Genomic DNA, 18832 nt, shown 5'->3' with positions numbered 1-18832 from the left:
AAAATTCTGTCATACTTTATTAAAAAATGGGAGAAAAGGTACACTGCATGAAGTCAGCAACTTTCCTATGCCTGGAACTCTCTCATGCTCATTTTCAAATGCTTTAATATTTTACAAACATTAGTGACAGTAGGGGACTCCAAGATCCTAATAATTAATGTTTATATGCCCTGGGAAAAGAACAAAAATTTTGATCAATACTGCATGATCCTAGGTGAGTTACATAGAATTATTCACGATTCTACTGCTGGCCACATTTGTATGCTTGGGGACCTTAATTCTCATCCCACAAAACAATTTAGTGATGTAGGCCTAATGCTCTCCCCACCTCTTCCTATACCTATGTACAAATACAACGGACACAATTACAACCTCGTGGTTGGTCACTACATTGGTCCAACGCACCTTCATGAGTCGATTGTGTCACTACAACATTTACTCGATCTCACAACAGGCTATGATTACATCCCCTTTACAGGTGTCATTCAATACCTCATCACTCTACTGTGAATCGCCTAACTGGTCGCCTACCTGCTGCTGTGACCTGGGACTTTAAAAACCAAGAAAAACAAGATCCTTTAGGGTGACCACGGAAAATAGATTGCGGTTAATAGTTCAACTGGCAGATGCCTTTTTGCATTAACCCAAAATGTGAAATGACCACCACAGGAGATCTTAAAGAATTTTATTAGAATACAATGGCTGCTATGCTTGCCTCAGGCAGGGATACCTTCAGATTTTGTCAAGGCAACATCTGTACATACCTGGCTGGAATGAATTGGTTTAAAGACCTGTATGCGCTCATGAAATGTTTTTACTGGAGACAAAATGGCAGGCCAAGGGAAGGACACTGCATTGCTAATATGAGACAGGTGAGAGGGCAGTTTAAATTTGCTCTTAAACAATGCATACTGAATGAAAGGCAAATATGGGCCCGCCCACCTTTGGAGTGACATTCAATCCTAAATCCCAAAACTAGAAGCTATCACAGAGAGTAGGAGAAGCCGTCGATGAGGCTATCACAAGAATGGGCGTCACTTCAGCGCTATCCTGAATTGTATATCGATCAAGACTCCCAGCAAAGTAGATAGCCTCCTACTGATAACATTCAATTTCATTTCACCCATCGTATTATGCAAGTTAACATCAGCAATGCCATAAACAGCTTATCCAATAATAAAATCGCCTGGCTGCGATGGTCTTCCCTGCAGGTTTCAAATTCTGCAACCCGATAACCTGCATCTTGCTAGCTGCCCTATTCAGTGTGTGCATAATTCACCAGTTTCTCCCAGACTCCTACTCTTAGTTCATTTGATACCATTAACTAAAAACAAGCTGAAGTTCAAATGACCAGGCAATTATCGCCTTGATTGCAATTACTACAAATTGCGTCGAAGATACTCGAGTTAGCTCTTCTAGTCAGACTTCTCCTTTCTACACACTATTGACAACCTGTTCTGATTTAAAGCAAACCATTCAACCAACACCTGCATCTACATCCTTAAAGAACTGCTGAACTATTACTTATCATCAGCCTCTCCTGTATTCCTAAGTTGTAAATGTGAGAAAAAGCATCTGACAGAGTAAACTACCTGAAGCGCTTCCTGAAGCTGCACAAAAGAAGCACAACTCTATATTTAATTGGCATTTTATATTGCTGGTTCTCAAACAACAGTTCTGTCAAAAGAATGCGTATTGTTATACAATTTAGGTCCGACAAGGGCAGTCTCTCTCCATACCTGTTTACTATATACAGATGTCCTGAATGTCAAACTGAACTCACTTCCAATCGGATGCTCTATCAGAAACAACAACAAACAAACTCTGTTACACTGATGATATGGTTCTGATTTCCCAATTAGTGCAAGGTCTCCAGTGACTAATTGACATTTGCCCCAGATATGCAGAGAATTGGATATCTATACAACAAACCATGACCCAGTGCATGTCGTTGCTCCCAAGATTGTAAGCATGTTGCAGAACCACAAATTTTCCTCAGAAATTGTCTAAAAATTCGTGCATGAATTTCCATATTTGGGCCCATTATCACATACAACCTAAAAAGATACAGCAGACACAGAACAGAGGCGTCTAAACTATGTGGAACTAGCAACATGATTGCCTTTTGTCACCGAGACATGAAACTGCTGCTCTTCCGCCCATGCTGCTACAGCATACATACCCTACTGTATACTGTATAGGTGTTCCCTTTGGAAGAACTACACCCGACTGAATGGAATTAAATTTCCAGTGATCAGGTCGGGTGACGTAAGGTGGCAGCCTTAGGAACTACAAGGTGAGAGGCGCCCCGCACTACGGCTATCTTAAAAACTACGGGAGAGCAGGGCTGCGTGACACCATTCACGTCAACTGGGTAGCCTTAGAAAAAATTACATTCAACTGAAAAAATAATCTATCGGCAAATTAACGCAAACTGGACAGGTAAGTTATTTTTGGGTAGATTTTGGTATGCTGAACAACTTTTATTCTATGCAATTTTTCATTTGGAGTCATTGTTAATGAGCTATAGGTGTGAACCAAGAATAGACAAAGTACCCCGGGAATGTTTGTCTATATTCAGACAAGGATTTGTATTCTCAATAATCTAAATTTTCATTATCTATAGAGCAGTACAATTAATTAATTTCATTTTATGCAGTACATTTCTCGAGAAAATAATGTACCAGCAATCTTCACAAATATTTTTCATTTCTAGAATCTTTTTACTTTTTCCAGTTCTGAGCAAGACATAATTAGCATTCAACTTCTTAAAGTGAAATACCATCGTAATCTAGCATATACTTAGTTTGAATGTACTATGACATCAGAATACATTATGAAAGCCAATTTATTTGACCTCTGACATTGATACCAGGCACCAATAACACTTCTAGTCGATGAATTTTACAGAACATTCTAAATGGGGAATAATGACATATATAGCCCATACTACTCTCAAAGTAAAAACTGGCATTACCTGTTGCTACATGAGGCATGACGATTTTATTGTTGTTTTCCCAATTGGAAAAAAGGGCTCATATTGACCAGTTTAGAACTATTTCTTTCTTCATTGACAGACACTTCCAGCCTATATTAAATATGCTCACAATTGACCTAGGAAAATTCTAACATTCTATTTCCAAAGGGATACCCAAGAAGCAAAGCCACCTGGACAAAGGTGACCAAACCCTAAAAAGGCGGCGGCTACATTTGACTACATTATTTTAGGCTTTGTATTCTTGTGTCATAATAACCCAAGATTAGGCTATGCTAGGACTGAAAAGTAGATAAACAATGGATTTGCATAAGCACGGCTTGATGCTGTTCTGTAGGTTTTAGGATCTAAGAGTCAAAGTAGGTATTTCATGTTTGGCTGAGCATGGAAAACCTCATACCTTTAGCCTATCGCCTAACTGAAGAACTTAACCTAAATGAAGAACACACAAGCTAGTCTAACTTAGAGTTCCAAAGTGGCCAAGGATTGTCTCTCTCTCTCGCTGGAGCGGATGAAGAGTAGGAAGATGGGTAGGCATGAGAAATCCGACTGAAGATGGGCCAAACCTAACCTTCCCTGGAATGCTGTGTCCTGACCTAACCAGCCTAACCTGACTTAGGGCACTGTTGCTCTGACCTTGCTGTGGGGGAGGTTTTCCCCTCCCCCTGGACCACCCCAAGTAATACTGAATATTTTTAACAGTAATACTGGAGTTTGGTTGCGCAGCCTATATGTCAGCAGTAAATACCACGTTACATGCAAAACATAATAAAAGATAACTAATTCTTCATCCTAATCCTAAAATAGACCTGACAAGGAACTTATCTGCCAAAATATGACAATTCCACAACCACAACATTGTTACCAAACAGGATTTTTCTCAATTACCCAAAAGTCAGATTTTTCTTAAAAGTACCCGAAAGTCACGATTTTTCTCAAGTATCCAATAGTTGTTACTGGTGGCACAGAAAGGTTGCTCTCCACTAGTTCTTCCAATGGCCTTAGTGCGGTGTCACGGGCATTCCGAAGGTTGGGTCAAAGGCTTTAGCGCATGCGCCAACTATGTTTTGGTTACTTCACATGCGCAGTTTTGGTTAGGTCAGGACCTGGCATTCTAGGAAAGACTGGGTGTGTTGTGTACCGTATACGTAACAGGCCTAAGGAGTCTAGACCAGTCATGTCCGAATGTATACTTAACCAATGAGTTCGAAGTTATTTCACTGAAGCCTAATATGCATATTGTTGGGTCAATCTTCCAGTAAATAATATTTCTTATACAGGTACTTTAGGCTAGCCTAGCCAATGTGTTCCCCCTTACCACATGAAGTAGCCTTTTGTATGTACAGTAGAGTGGCAGGTCAGCCAGTTAATAACAAATATTTCTTACATAAGTAAGGAGCAGCCTAACCGATGTCGCCCCTCACCGCATGATGTAGCCTTTTGTATGTAGTGGTGGGTCAGTCTCTCACTAATGAGTAACGTTTCTTACATAGGTAGGCAGTAGCCTAGGCTAGCGGTGTCTGAAGGTACATAAGGGGGTAAAACTTTACAAAGGTTGCGCACCACATATGTCAGTAAATAGCCCGTTACATGCAAAAACATTACAGAGGAAAACTTATTCTTCATCCTAAAATACAACTGTCAAGACACACAACAGACTGAAATACAACAATTTCTTTATCACACCATTTTGTTACAAACCATGATTTTTTCTCAAGTCCCAAGTAGTTGTTACCAGTGACATGCTACGCTGCTCTCCAGTATTCTTCCAGATGCCACAGTAGCAGTTTTTTGTCTAATTGACCTATCATATTCTCCAATTCAGATTAGACCCAGGTCAACCAATCACAGGTCTACGCTTATACCCAATAGGCCTTGGTTTCTTGGCCTTGCTCTGAATTCATCCATTTCATTTTCACCTGCGAACGCAATGGATTCCTGTCTTGGTTGCAATTTGAGTGTTGTAAGATATCTCCGTTACATCTACGGATAGGGAGGCCACCCTTGAATTCTTTGCAAAGCAAAATGTTAAATTTGACATATAAGTGCCCTGGCAGAAGGGAAGAAGCCTTCGACAAGTACCTGGCCTATCACCTCTTCCACTGAAAGTACCCCCTGTATGAAGCCTGGTTTCACGTGTTCATGTGTGCTGTGGCTGCCCTCTACCCACCACCTGTTTCCCCAGCGGAACACGAACTTGACGCCTCCCAACAATAAGGTAAGTTCATTGATGTATATGTAGGCTAAGGTTAATGGTACCTATGTAAGGCTAAGAGCAAATAGGCAGCACATACTAGGTGAGTGTTCTTGTTGGCAAACGGAAGTCAGGGGGGCTCACACTGTCCAAACATCCACTCAGGCTAAGAACAGCCCACATGTTCGGACTATGAACTAAGGCAGAACAATAACTGTATGTTGTGGGGGTTTGTTTATGTATACGTAAGTAGCAGCCTACTATAATCCCTGTGGCTAGCACGCGCAGTGCAATATGTCCTCTTGCCAGAACATACAAGCTTGCCAAGAATCATTAAAAAAGCGGATAAGGCGCGCAGCACCGTTCCGCAAACCCTAAACTGAAAGCAGATGTTAAAAAAAAAATGGCCTAGGCTAGCGGTGTCCGTAGTTGCATAAGGTTAGCTGTTGTGAGTAGAGTGGCAGGACAACATTTTGTGCAGTGTAGCAGGTCAGCCTCACTTATGTAGTGCAGCGGGTCAGCCTCACGTATGTAGAGTAGCGGGTCAACCTCGTGTATGTGGGGTGGACAACATTTTGTGTGCAGAGTAGTGGGTCAGCCTCACATATGTAGAGTAGTGGGACACTGCATACCTACGTGTTCTTTCCCCCCACCCAAAAACCCCGGCTTTCCAACAGGGTCCCCCTTACCGTTTGTTGTTAATTACATTATTCATATAGCTCAAAAAAATCCATTTCATGAATTCCTCCTTTGTGTCGGTTCCCCCCACCCAATAACCCAGGGTTCCCAACATCATCCCCTTTACCGTTTGTTTACTGGCTTTTGCATCTTCACTTATTGCATGTCTACAGTAATTACGACAAAATATGCGTTTTTTGTTCATTTTCTAGTGAAAAAACCTACACAACGGTTGTAAAGTTATACTCAGGTCAGTAACTCGAGAATTGCAAAAGTCGAGGACATCCTATACCTTTGTGTTAGTTCTCCCCTCGCCCCTCACGTTTCCCAACAAGGTGGCCCTTAGCATTTATTGGAGCCTTTGACATATTCATTTACTACACGTCTACTAAAATTACGACAAAATACCTGTTTTTTGTGAATTCACTAGCGAGATATGCCTAGGTGTCCGCTCCACCCCAAAAAACCCGGTTTGCCAACAGGATCTCTCTTACCATTTATTGTACCATTTTGCATATTCATTTACTGTAAGTTTACAAAAATGTCAAATTACATGGTTTTTGTGGATTTCCTCGTAAGATATAGGCTGCACAACTAGAATCAGGTTTTACCCAAACTTAACCTAACCTTTCACAGAGCACTGTGCCTAACCTAACCAGAACTTACCTCCTAACCTGACTTAGGGTGCCATGCCCAGAACTGTCTGGGGGCTGTAGGATAACACTTTTATTCAATGGAAGTTTTTGACAGGAGGCAAGGTTACCAATGACTATCCCTCTCTCTACTCTGCAAGCTAGCCTACCCCATCTAGATTACTTATATTGCAAATTTTCACTACTTTTGCCATGGAGTAAATGACAAGAAGCTCTTTACTATTCACTTCCTAAATGTCTGGCCCAAAAGGTAGTGCAGAACGACGGGAACCGGTTCCGCCGACGAAAAACAAAGCTAGCCCTTCCTGGAATGCCTTGTCCTGACGTAACAAGACCTTCCATTCTTGGGGAGAGGTTTCCCCCAGCCCTGGACACCCCCAATCAACATTAAACATTGGAGGGGCCTGAGCTCGCCGTTCTGCAAAATGCCCAAAGGAGTTCAAGGTTTAAACTTGTTTTCATTAAAGGCTAAGCCAATCTGCCCAGTCTTGGCCTTGTCTACCGCAACCTACCCTACCGTCAGGGTGTCGGTACCGAAAAAAAGCTCGAGTCTAAATCACCCTCAGACACGTTGGACTTAGCAAGTTAGCGACAATAAATCATGCGTTAATGTATTAAAATAGAGCTTAGATGGGGCAGTATTTAACAAAGCATTAAGTGAATGGTTCCTGTAGACATCCAACGAAAACAATCACGTTTACTTACAGATTCGGTCCACGCGACCGACCCCTACTGTTTACATTAATTCCCTAAATTAAATGTGGGTTCAGGGTTATATTACATCGAATACCTCGTAATTACGTCACAGTAACTTCTTTTCGGTAAAAATACGGGCTCTTGCGATTATTAATTACGCAACAACGAAAAGATCTTTACAAGTTTCACGACAACAAGTTTACTTACATGCTTTCCACCACTGAAGAGACTCGACCCTGGTGGCAACTTTTAGAACTACCTCGTTCTCATTCTACTGTACAAAATTAGTTAAGACTTTTTTATTTTTATTTTTGATAGTTAATTCACGTAAGTTTTCCCTCTTACATCTCCCATACGAAATTAAATAAAGCGACTTCTTTTCAATTTTGTCTTTGATAGTTACATTTTTGAAAGTCTTCCCTCCCACGTCTTTTCAAAATTACATTAAACTCGTTTTAACTATTACGTCAGTTTGGGATTTTTAATGTGCTTCAAAATTCGTATTAACCTCAATTATATCATTTTCAGTGGTAGAAAATTCCTATATGAGTAAAAATCTAATTATAGCCAGTATAATTATTAAAGACTGAATGCATCAAAAAGTTACAATGTTCTCATACAACATAACTAGACAGAACTTTTTTGACCATTAATTAAAAAAGGTTACAAATAGCGTGAAGTAATGCAATTTGTCTCTCTGAAACCAATTATTGTCAGAATGTAAGATCAAAAGAACTTTATCGTTTTCCTCATACTTTCACAGCAAACATGAAATTTTATTATCTGCCACTGAGTACCAATTTATGGCTTATTTATGTCATCATCCTCCTCATTATGTCATCACCATCCTCATTATTTCTGAAGGCCCTCTTATCGGTTAGGTAGTAACTTTGGTAATATAAAATGAAATCCCATACTGACAGAATATCCCAATTCCATTGCTTCTCTTCAGTGCTTGGCGCATTATATTTTATAGTCTGTGTGCCATAGGCTCAAAACTCTTTCATCCATTTTATTGCTGCATTAATGTTATAACTCTAAATCACAATAAAGAATTGTTAATGAGAACGAATAACGACAGAGATAATACCAGAGAACGTACAAAATTTTGGACCAGTTCCTCATTCTAGGACGTGGAATAATTCTTTACACAACTCCGACAGTGCTAATAAAAGAGGTACGTTTTTGGAATATTATTTATAATACTTAAGTATGCTATATTATTTTTAATTATGAAATAGTATCCTCAAAAGTACTTAAATAATCTAATGTTTTGCTTTTGCAGTTTATTTTGTGGTTCATTGATAGCAGACCCTGCATAATATGAAGCCAGCAAACAGTATCATCAAGCAATTCTATATCGTGAATGGTATTTCAAAGCATCCGACTGCTTTATCTTTCTGGAACATCAATAATAAATATAATGGAAAACGGAGACAACAAGCAAAATTACTGGATTGGCAAAGGCTAGACAGTACAGACACACACGCATATATATATATATATATATATATATATATATATATATATATATATATATATATATATATATATATATATATATAATAATAATAATGTGTGTGTGTATGTATGTATATATAAAATATTTTCTGTTAAAATAGAATTCCATCAAAGATAAGGGAGCCCATAGAAATGTCAAAATGTGGAAAATAAAGGCTATATTTTCAGAGCCCAAATAGTGAACGAGAAAAGGTTATAGAAAAGCAGTATTTATAACAGAAGATCCATAGGTCAGCCGTTAAGTCACTCCAGTTGACAATTTTTCTTTAATCTTCTTAATCGCTGGTTGGCGGAAGATTTTATCTATAATATCTGAATCCTAGGCGCCTCTTGCGAGATTCATTGCATTTCTTTGTTTAATCAAGGCTGATTCCACCATCTGGGTTTTGAACCGACAATTGCTGCTATAAATTATACGAGGCAGATTCCAGTTTATTCTGTGGTTATGGTTATTTGTGGTTAAAAATAGCTGAGCTCTGTTGTCCATACCTAACTGAACGTTTACGCTATATAGTCTGTATTAATCTTTTGGGGGAGTGATTTACCTGTGAAGCCGAAGCAAAAGGGTTAGAGTTTCCAAGTGTGTGTGTCAAAGTCTTAAGCTTGTCAGGTGTGGGATTTTATTTGTTGTTGGGCATCTCCTGGTCTTGTACAGGGGCGGGCGGTAGAAAATAGTGTTTGCTTTGAGAGTTGATCCACAAAGCAAGCAATTTCACATTTTAACATTGCTATGCACTCCCTTATATTTTGATATATATGAAGAATAAATATATATATATATATATATATATATATATATATATATATATATATATATATATATATACAGTATATATATATATATATATATATATATATATATATATATATATATATATATATATATATATGTGTGTATATATACATATTATTATATATATAAAAGTACCTTGGGCCTCTGTAGGCTCATAGGGGGGGACAGGTCCCAGTTCCTATGACACGTGGCCACTGTGTTGCTAGGCCCACTGTTTAACTTTCCAGCTTGAGGGCTGGTACCTATTCTCCTACTGAACCTCTCGGCTTTTTTCGGACCGTTAGGTTGATGGGCTACCAGATTTGTGCAGTGGCTCAATCCCAGCCATCAGTATGTCTAAGATTTCTTAGGTGCACAAACAAAAATGGTCAGGATTTACAATCCGTTTAATTTTTCTCACAGTAAATCTGCCTACATTCATCATTAAGTCCCAGTATACACACACACACATATACAGTATGTGTGTGTGTGTGTTAGTGTTTCGTCATGCCTTTTTGTGGTAACTGAAAATACCAAAATTTCACTCATTAATGTATGCTTTTGAAATAGTCATAGAAATTAAAGACAGCTCATTCATAAATTTTTTTTTTTCCACATGCGTATTTTATACTGAAAACTTTTTCAGCAAGTTAATGGCGTTATTGGCTTACCAGCTTCGGAGTATAAAAAAGATAGCAGTGACTCTTCTGCCCAATAATAATATTATTATTTATACTATATATAAGATTAAGAATATATTGGTAAACATTCCTTGGCTTTGGTAAATTCACTATTGATCAGCATAAATGGCTGTGCGTGGTAATTGTCAGGGAATGAATGCTAAGAGCACTGGTTCTATATTCCTTTCAAAAAAGACCTAGAGAGAAAACTCATGTAGACAAATCAATGATGGAAGTTCACATGATGGTACTTTGGCGATAATAAGAATTTCATTAATATCTTTAGCTGAAATTCTGAATTATATAATCTTATGACCTTAGTGCCTGATAGGTAAGGATGAGGATAAAATAACAATATGAGTTATTTCACAAATCTCTCATTATTTGTGACATTTATGAAAGCGTATAGTTTTTCCTTTACAAGTCTGAAATTTTGAGTGGCAACTCTCAAAAATTAAATTTATCTTACAAAATTATACATTCTCACACACATATTTCAAGTGAGACCTAGTCATAACTATATCTAGGCTATATAATTCTAATATACAGTTTTTCTAAATACAAGACTATCAGTGTAATGTAAATATTTCTGCATGTATATCACCTAAAGTGGTGATATTGGTAGAATAATTAAAATTTTAAATATATATACAATACATAGGTTTCCATAACTTACATAAAAAGATAGCTGTCAGGAATTGTTTGCTTAAAATGTAAAGATTGTCCGTGCAATAACAATAACAACGATAACAATAAAAAGTTCATAATGAACTGCAATAATTCTTTTAAAAATCTACAAAAATACGAAAATCATATCCCTGTAAGAGTACAATGTCATTATACAAAGCTAAAAAGAAAGAATGCAATTTTGTACATTTAGAAAGGCAGATAACTAGTGAAGAGAATTATCCCCATCTCCTCCCTAGATCAGCCCAACGAAGAAGGCCAAGGAGGACAGGAGCAACACGGCAGGCGTCACGGATGCAGGGGCACCTCCTCCTACAGGTTGCACAGCGTTGTCCTTGATAGACGTTCGGGTGTGGTCCTCGATGCGCAAGTGGCGTACAGAAGGGTGAGAAGGATCGAAGGCCATTTTTACAGCATCCCAGGTTCCGTTGTGAGGTTGTGGGGTCAGTCCAAGGACGGTGGTCAGGACCTGATACACGTCCACGACGTGGATAGGTTCAATCGTTGCGTTTCTTCGAAAAGCTGAAGCAAAACCAAATTAACGTTATAGACTTTTAAAGAACATACATAAATACTTACATCAGAAAAGCTGCACTGAGAAAATAGAAAAACCGAAGTCAATTCTTTGTCCCAATTACACCTTTTCACAATGGATTTCATTGCATTTTCTAAAAGAGCATGACAAATCATGCCTAGATCGTGCAAAACATGTGCTCTTTCTAGAGTAGATCGAAAACATAAATGCTGTGTTAGATCATGTATTATTTATGATGATGATGATGATGATGAATCCTCTTGTCAGTTCCTAAATTTAGAGGGGAAACAGCAATATCGTAAATGAGGACTAGCATGGTAAGTGAAAGGGGCAGCATAAGGAAAAAAATGAGATACTGAAGAAACAATTGCCCAGAACTCTGCACTTACAGGCAGAAGTCGTGAAAAGAACCACAAGGTCAGTGGCAGCCTTCTTACAGCTTTTCTTTCGAATGTTTGTTTCCTATTGTCAATCTCTCATCCCCTTTAAGACATGTCTTTGATTTCATTCTAGCCTGATATTTGCTTGAAAAGCAGAAGGTGAGTAGCGATGATTTCGAATAACGTTTGATCACAAAAAAATTAGTGAGTTCCTTGGATGTATAAGGAACAGTCTGTCTGAGGATGTTGTGCAATTGGAACCTCAAGAAGTTAAAGCGAAGATGCAATGTATTACTACCCTACAACAATTCTCCTGGTATTTTATAATTTACTTACATTTTTGTCTATTTATTAATTAATTTTTTAATTCATTTTTTTCCAATAATTCATCTCTTCTTTCTGTATTTCCTGTTACCTTCTGTTACTTATTTCAAATGAACACCATATTCTTTGGAAGCATGAATTTCAAGTCAATGCCCCTGTAGGCTTGATTTGAATAGGGCTAATAATAATAATAATAATAATAATAATAATAATAATAATAATAATAATAATAATAATAATAGTGTTATTAACGATAATGACGGCATTAATGAAATGCACAGATTCGGGCTTACCTGGTCCTTTAGCGAAGAATATTCCTCTCATGTCCACGATATCTGGGGCGTAGCCATGGGCACCATAATAAACGAAATCATTACGCAGAGGGAGCTGTTTCTTGGAGTTTGAAGACATCAGGAAGTTTTCTGAAATAAAGAAAAGAAAAAAATAACATTTATAATTTACTTTGGAAGCTGAATAAAGTTTTCCAGATACAAGTACGAGGTAGATTTAACTTCTGAGATCTTTTAGTTATTTCTCGAATAAGGAAAGAATGCACTAATTAAAGAGAAGAATATAGAAATAACTAGCTTTGTTTGAAGGCCAGAGATATTGTAGTTGTAGTAGAGTCACACAAGCTGTTTAATTAAAGAAAGCCATATCCAAATTTGGCAGTTCTGACTACGATTATAGACGTGTGAACCCTACGTTAATCACACATACACACACACACAAACTCTCAAATTGACATCCAGCTATAGCTATACAGCTGTAGCCTCCATTTTTCCCCCAGTATGAATCATTACTTATAATCTCACCTTTGTTGGCCAATAGAACGATCTCGTGCACGTATTTGCCCTTCTTGTAATGCAGCTCCTCCGGGATGTCAGTCTTCTTGTACACTTTCATGTTGGGGATTTCAGAAAGCTGCTGGTAAACCTGTTGGGGAAAATGATGAAAATTGATCGGTTTGTTTCTCGTGCGATTATTTTAGTTTATGCAGGCAGTGGCAGTTTTAGTACATACACATATACATATATATATATGTACACACACACACTATATATATATATATATATATATATATATATATATATATATATATATATATATATATATATATATATATATATATATACTGTATTATGTGTGTGTGCGTGTATTTTTATCTGGAGTCACCATCTGTGTGTATATATTCAGCTTTCATTCACTTTTCCCACGTTATAAATTAAGTAAACTTTTAGTGCTATAATACTTCTTGAGCTCCAGTGTAAAGATAAATTTAATTTTCTATAAGAAAATCGACTCATAAACAAAACGCCCATTCCTCTTTTACCTCTCCTCAGGTATCTTTAAACCCGTCAATAAAATAAGTCTACAAGGAGACAAAAGAAATATGAACTTAGACCAACAAATCAAAGTGAACATCTCCCCAGGTTACCTTGTCTACGTTCTTCGCGGGCACTTTGATGTTCATGATCGCCCCCTTGTCAGCTATGTTTTCGACCAGGTCCGTGTCCAAGTACTGGTCGATTTCGTGTCGCTCGATGGCTCCAGGAGCTGTGTAGGTCATCCCGTGGTCACTCACAATGACGATGTTCGCTGTTGGGAGGGCAAGCAAAGTATTGGTAATGTTTATGATGGTATTATGTTACTCGCAGATATTGGACTATCTATTGCATTAAGGATATCGACGCTTTGGTGTTACTGGGGTACATTTGGTCTACCTGGGTTAACCAGAGGAAGAGAATTAAGGTTTTATTCTGCCACTGGCAGGAATATAAGTCTAAGATGCCAAAGTTGATAAAACTGCCCCTCCTTCATATAGCTATGAGTGTTATCACTAAAATAACTGAGTGATCTTTGCTTTAAAATATTAATATGCAGGTATGCATTGATTAACACAAGTATGTACTTGTATTTAAGAACTGTATTTACTAAAGAAAAAACACAATAAAAGATCCTAAGAGAAAAGATGATGATACGGAGAGTTCGAAACAGGTTTTGCTGACGCTGCAAAGTTGACTGGCCTCTAGTGCCTGTAGAAGGAAACAAAATAAAACAAGTTTCTTCAGCGCAATCGAGTTTTCTGTATGTGCCGCGGCCCATGGAGCTTTCAGCCACGGCCCGGTGGTGGCCTGTCCTATAGCGTTGCCAGACGCACGATTATGGTTAACTTCAACCTTAAATAAAATAAAAACTACTAAGGCTAGAGGGCTGCAATTTGGTACGTTTGTTGGAGGGTGGATGATCAACATACCAGTTTGCAGCTCTCAGCCTCAATAGTTTTTAAGATCTGAGGGCGGACAGAAAAGTGCGGACGGACAGACAAAGCCATCTGTACACTTTTCCAGAAAACTAATAAAAAGTTACTCTTTCTGTGACATCGTCCAGTTCTCACTCCTTCAGAAGACTGAGACTAAAATAGTTGGGAAACCCTCAGATACCGAAGAATTATTGGTTCCCAGGTCCGCCAGCAGAAGAACAGAATTAAGTTAAAGGAAGCTGAATGGAATTCCTTTGATATTTGTGAGTTCTTAATCTTCCAGTTCTCCCAGCAGAAGAATTGGAAGAAAAGGATAAAAGAATTTTCTTCCTGTTACTGGCTTTTTCAGTATCCTCCAGCTCCCATAGCAGAAGAGGCTCAAGAAGAAATTAAAATAAAAGCCTATTAGGCCTACTGATATCTGTCTCTCCTTCTTTCTTTCTTTAAATCTTCAGCTGAAAACTCTGATGGACGGAGTCAACAGTCCAGAAACCCCTCTGAGGGTTCCAAAGGGAAATCAGCCTGGAGAGAGAGAGAGAGAGAGAGAGAGAGAGAGAGAGAGAGAGAGAGAGAGAGAGAGAGAGAGAGTTATAGGAAAAGGTGACAAATCAATGAATATGAGGGAATTAAAAATAAAACTGATACACCTGAAATTCATAATAAACGTCAGCAGAGGACAGGAATGAATTTGCTCCTTGTTTAAATATTTGGAGATAATAACAGGATTCCATAAATGACTATGTAACCAATCCCACATTTTATTTATAGCCAAGATAAAACTCCTGGTAAAGTGAGTAGTGTTAAACCTGGTGCTAGAAAATGTCACACTTATTTGCTGCGTCAGCCTGCCTTCTGTATTCCAATTTCCCCTGGCAGAAGTGGAAGAAGAAGTACAGTACAGGAAGAAGCAGATGAGAGTGATTAGAATGAACTCTTACTTATATCGGCTAATTCCCTGTCTTCCAACTCCTCCAGCAAAACAGTCAGGACGTCATCAAGGTCTCTGATCGCCTGCGCTACTTCTTCCGAATCTGGGCCGTACATGTGGCCGGTGTTATCGGCGTGTTCTGTGTATACCTGCAAGGAAATGGAGACGCGGAGATAGAGGAGTTGATATTACGTATTGTATTTTCTTCGTTCAGCCCTCACCACTGCGGCGGTTCGTTCATATGCGATAGTTAGAGCTGGCGCTTTCCTGTTTCCAAAACTGATTCGTCTATTAGTGTTTTACCACTGATGTTTTATACATTTTATTTTGCTTTTATTGTAAATTGGTGATTAATTCGATAGTTTCTTCGTAACTATAGGACCACTAATAATCATGTTCAAAATTATACAGGATAAAAAGAATGAAAATTCACGCTTCCTTCTTCAGGGAGGGTAGACTGAATACAAAGAATTATTTTGATGTTTCTGTAATTTTTACCAATGCAGCTTAAATACTCGATTTAAATGGCTTGTATACCTTGTGTATTATTATTATTATTTACGGAGACGATAGCCCTTGCTTTCATTCTGAAAACTATCATCGTTATCTAACATATTCCTGAAAATATAATTGATTTTGAATAGTAAGTGAAAAAATATAGATGGTCATAATTAGCATACTGCCCTTTCCTCTCCTCTCTCTGTCTCTCTCTCTCTCTCTCCCTCTCTCTCTCTCTCTCTCTCTCTCTCTCTCTCTCTCTCTCTCTCTCTCTCTCTCTCTCCCCCTCTCTCTCTCTCTCTCTCTCTCTCTCTCCCCGAACGGGAAAAAATATATGATTTTAAAAACATGCAACTGAAAAAATATAAACGGTCATGACTAGCGTACTCTCTCTCTCTCTCTTTCTCTCTATCTCTCTCTCTCTCTCAAACGGATAACAATATGTGATTTTAAATAGCAATTAACTTAAAAAATATAAACGGTCATGATTAGCATCCTGTCCTCGCTCTCTCTCTCTCTCTCTCTCTCTCTCTCTCTCTCTCTCTCTCTCTCTCTCTCTCTCTCTCTCTCCTCCAAACTACCTGCACGAAATCATAGTCATCGGACTGAAGCTTATCCAGGGCATTCATGATATTCTCGAAGAAAATATCCCTGCCGGGTATCTTGGTGAAGTGGGTGCAACTGCTGGTCGTCACCCCGTCTATGGGCACGTCGCATCGCGCCCACACATACTGGGCAGTCTTGAGGCCCGCCTTCTCCGCCGTCGTCCAGATTGGCTCAGAGGTCCACCACTAAAATAAAAGAAGAAAAAAGTAAATATCCACCACTGAAATAAAGGATGAAATATAGTAGTAGTAGTAGTAGTAGTAACAGTAGTAGTAGTAGTAGTAGTAGTAGTAGTAGTAATACATGGGATTTTCCTTTGTAACGGCTCTTCTTATGACCCTCAGCTGCATTGTTTTTTGCCTTTCAGGGTAGTACTGTCCTTTCTATATATACAAAATTATTTCTTTTAGTATCTACACATAACTTCGACAAGCTTAAATAAACTTTCCCAGACACTAATATAATTATATTTAGATATATAAATCAGTAAAACAGCATATACAATGTACCGGGTGTTTCCAAATTACAGGCCCCCCCCTCCACAAAACAAATGGAAAGCTATGAAGTTTTCTGCTATAGCCTATCTCCAAGTACATTATTTTAAGTTTCTATTAAGCTATTTTTCATTTTACATTTCCTGTATTTTCAGACTGAGTGACGGAGTTAGATACAGCCATGGCTAACGATTCGGAGGAAATCAGATGGATTGACCAAATCCGGGCTTTAACCTTCAGAGAGGCCAGGGATGCTGGTGCATCCTTCATTTCACGTTCCTGGATGGCTAAATACATTAAAAGAGATGAATCCCTTGTTAAAAGAAACTGGAACAAAAATCCATATGATTGTCATCGCAAAAAGAGTGAGAATCTTGGAAGGCCTGAAGTCGTTTCTCAGGAGTCAAAAGACATCATAGCTGAGGCAGTGGGTAGACCAAGAAAGTCTTTATGTAAATTGGTGCTTGAACTAGAAACAAAAAGGGGAAAGAAGAGAAGTTATAGTGCTGTACATCGTGAGTTGAAAAAAATCTGGTATCAAGCCATTTCATGTTATCAGCAAGCCCAACATCACTCAGCAACAGAGAGAAGACCGTGCATGGTTTTGTGGTTCATTTCTTAAAGATTGGGATGAAGCTGACTTTCTCCATGTTGCTGCATCAGATGAATTCTTCATTTACACAGTCAGGAAGCCAAATCAGAAAAATGACATCATTTGGGCTGCAAAGTTGGATGATATCAGTGATGACGTGCCCTATCGCCAAGTTGTGAAATTTCTGAATGTTTGGGAATTTTTCTGTTTCACAGCCAAATGATTAATGTGGATCATCAAAGAAAAAGGACAGTCATGGAATGGCGAATGCTTCAGAGAAACTGTGCTTACTGGTGGAGTATTTCCTTTCCTCAAAGATCCTGAAAATGTGTTATCTGTTGAAGAAGTCACATTTTTGCATGATAAGGCACCATGTTTCAAGGCTCTTCAGACACAGGAGCTGCTTCGAAACAGTGGTATCGATTTCTTCTCGTCAAGTGAATTTCCAGGTAGCTCCCCTGACCTTAATGTGTGTGAAAACATTGGTAGTATCTTAAAGGATCATGTTGAAGCGTGCTCAGTAAACTATGATGGTATACCAAGCCTCAATGACCTGCGAAGAGAGGTGACCGAAGGGCTCAGGGAAATGGAGTTTGAGTCTCAGCTTTTGATTTGCTGAAATCCTTACCCTCAAGAATGCAGGCTGTGGTACAGGCAGATGGAGGCCACACAAAATAAAATACTCTGAGAGAAACTTAAATAAATACCTGTTCTGAATTACTTTTGTTTTTGTCCATATCAATTTTAGTTTGTGCTGTAGAGGGGGGGGGGTCTAATTTCGAAACACCCTTCAAACCCACGGGAGTCTATGCGGATATACATCAGTATTTACATAACCATTTTCCGAAGAGATTATATTGGTAAATGCAACGTTAACTGTGTCAATATTAACTTCTTGTTTAAGTCTTAAAAAATTCGACAGTAAGTAACACAGCGGAAGCTAGCAAATTATACGTAAAAAAAGAAAGACGAATTTCAAATGTTTAAAATGCTGTTTAGTCCAATACCTAGTAATTCTTGTTTTGAGAGAGAGAGAGAGAGAGAGAGAGAGAGAGAGAGAGAGAGAGAGAGAGAGAGAGAGAGAGAGAGAGAGAGAGAGAATGGTTTGGCCTTGACCTTGCCTGAAAGGGAAAGAGAGTAAGAATAAACAACATACCCAGCATGTGATATATATATATATATATATATATATATATATATATATATATATATATATATATATATATATATATATATATATATATATATATATATATATATATATATATATATATATATTTGTTGTTTGGGCCTGAATGGGTATATATATATATATATATATATATATATATATATA

General features: G+C 38.2%; 1 protein-coding gene across 3 annotated transcripts in view; it reads right to left on the bottom strand.

Annotated features, from left to right (window-relative positions):
* Window positions 1-10550: 10550 nt before the first annotated feature.
* LOC136843661 (glycerophosphocholine cholinephosphodiesterase ENPP6-like) overlaps window positions 10551-18832 on the bottom strand; it is a 107716-nt gene continuing 99434 nt past the window's right edge. For all 3 annotated transcript variants that reach the window (XM_067112220.1, XM_067112219.1, XM_067112221.1), the window contains exons 5-10: window positions 16386-16595; window positions 15317-15455; window positions 13554-13714; window positions 12931-13051; window positions 12409-12537; window positions 10551-11398 (exon numbers count right to left, since the gene is read on the bottom strand). In XM_067112220.1, coding sequence (XP_066968321.1) covers window positions 11112-11398; window positions 12409-12537; window positions 12931-13051; window positions 13554-13714; window positions 15317-15455; window positions 16386-16595 — 1047 coding nt within the window. In that variant the 3' untranslated portion in view covers window positions 10551-11111. The remainder of the gene's footprint in view (window positions 11399-12408; window positions 12538-12930; window positions 13052-13553; window positions 13715-15316; window positions 15456-16385; window positions 16596-18832) is intronic.

Source organism: Macrobrachium rosenbergii, chromosome 12 (assembly GCF_040412425.1).
Source record: "Macrobrachium rosenbergii isolate ZJJX-2024 chromosome 12, ASM4041242v1, whole genome shotgun sequence".
Lineage (NCBI taxonomy): Eukaryota > Metazoa > Arthropoda > Malacostraca > Decapoda > Palaemonidae > Macrobrachium > Macrobrachium rosenbergii.
This window is presented reverse-complemented; position numbering and strand designations above follow the sequence as displayed.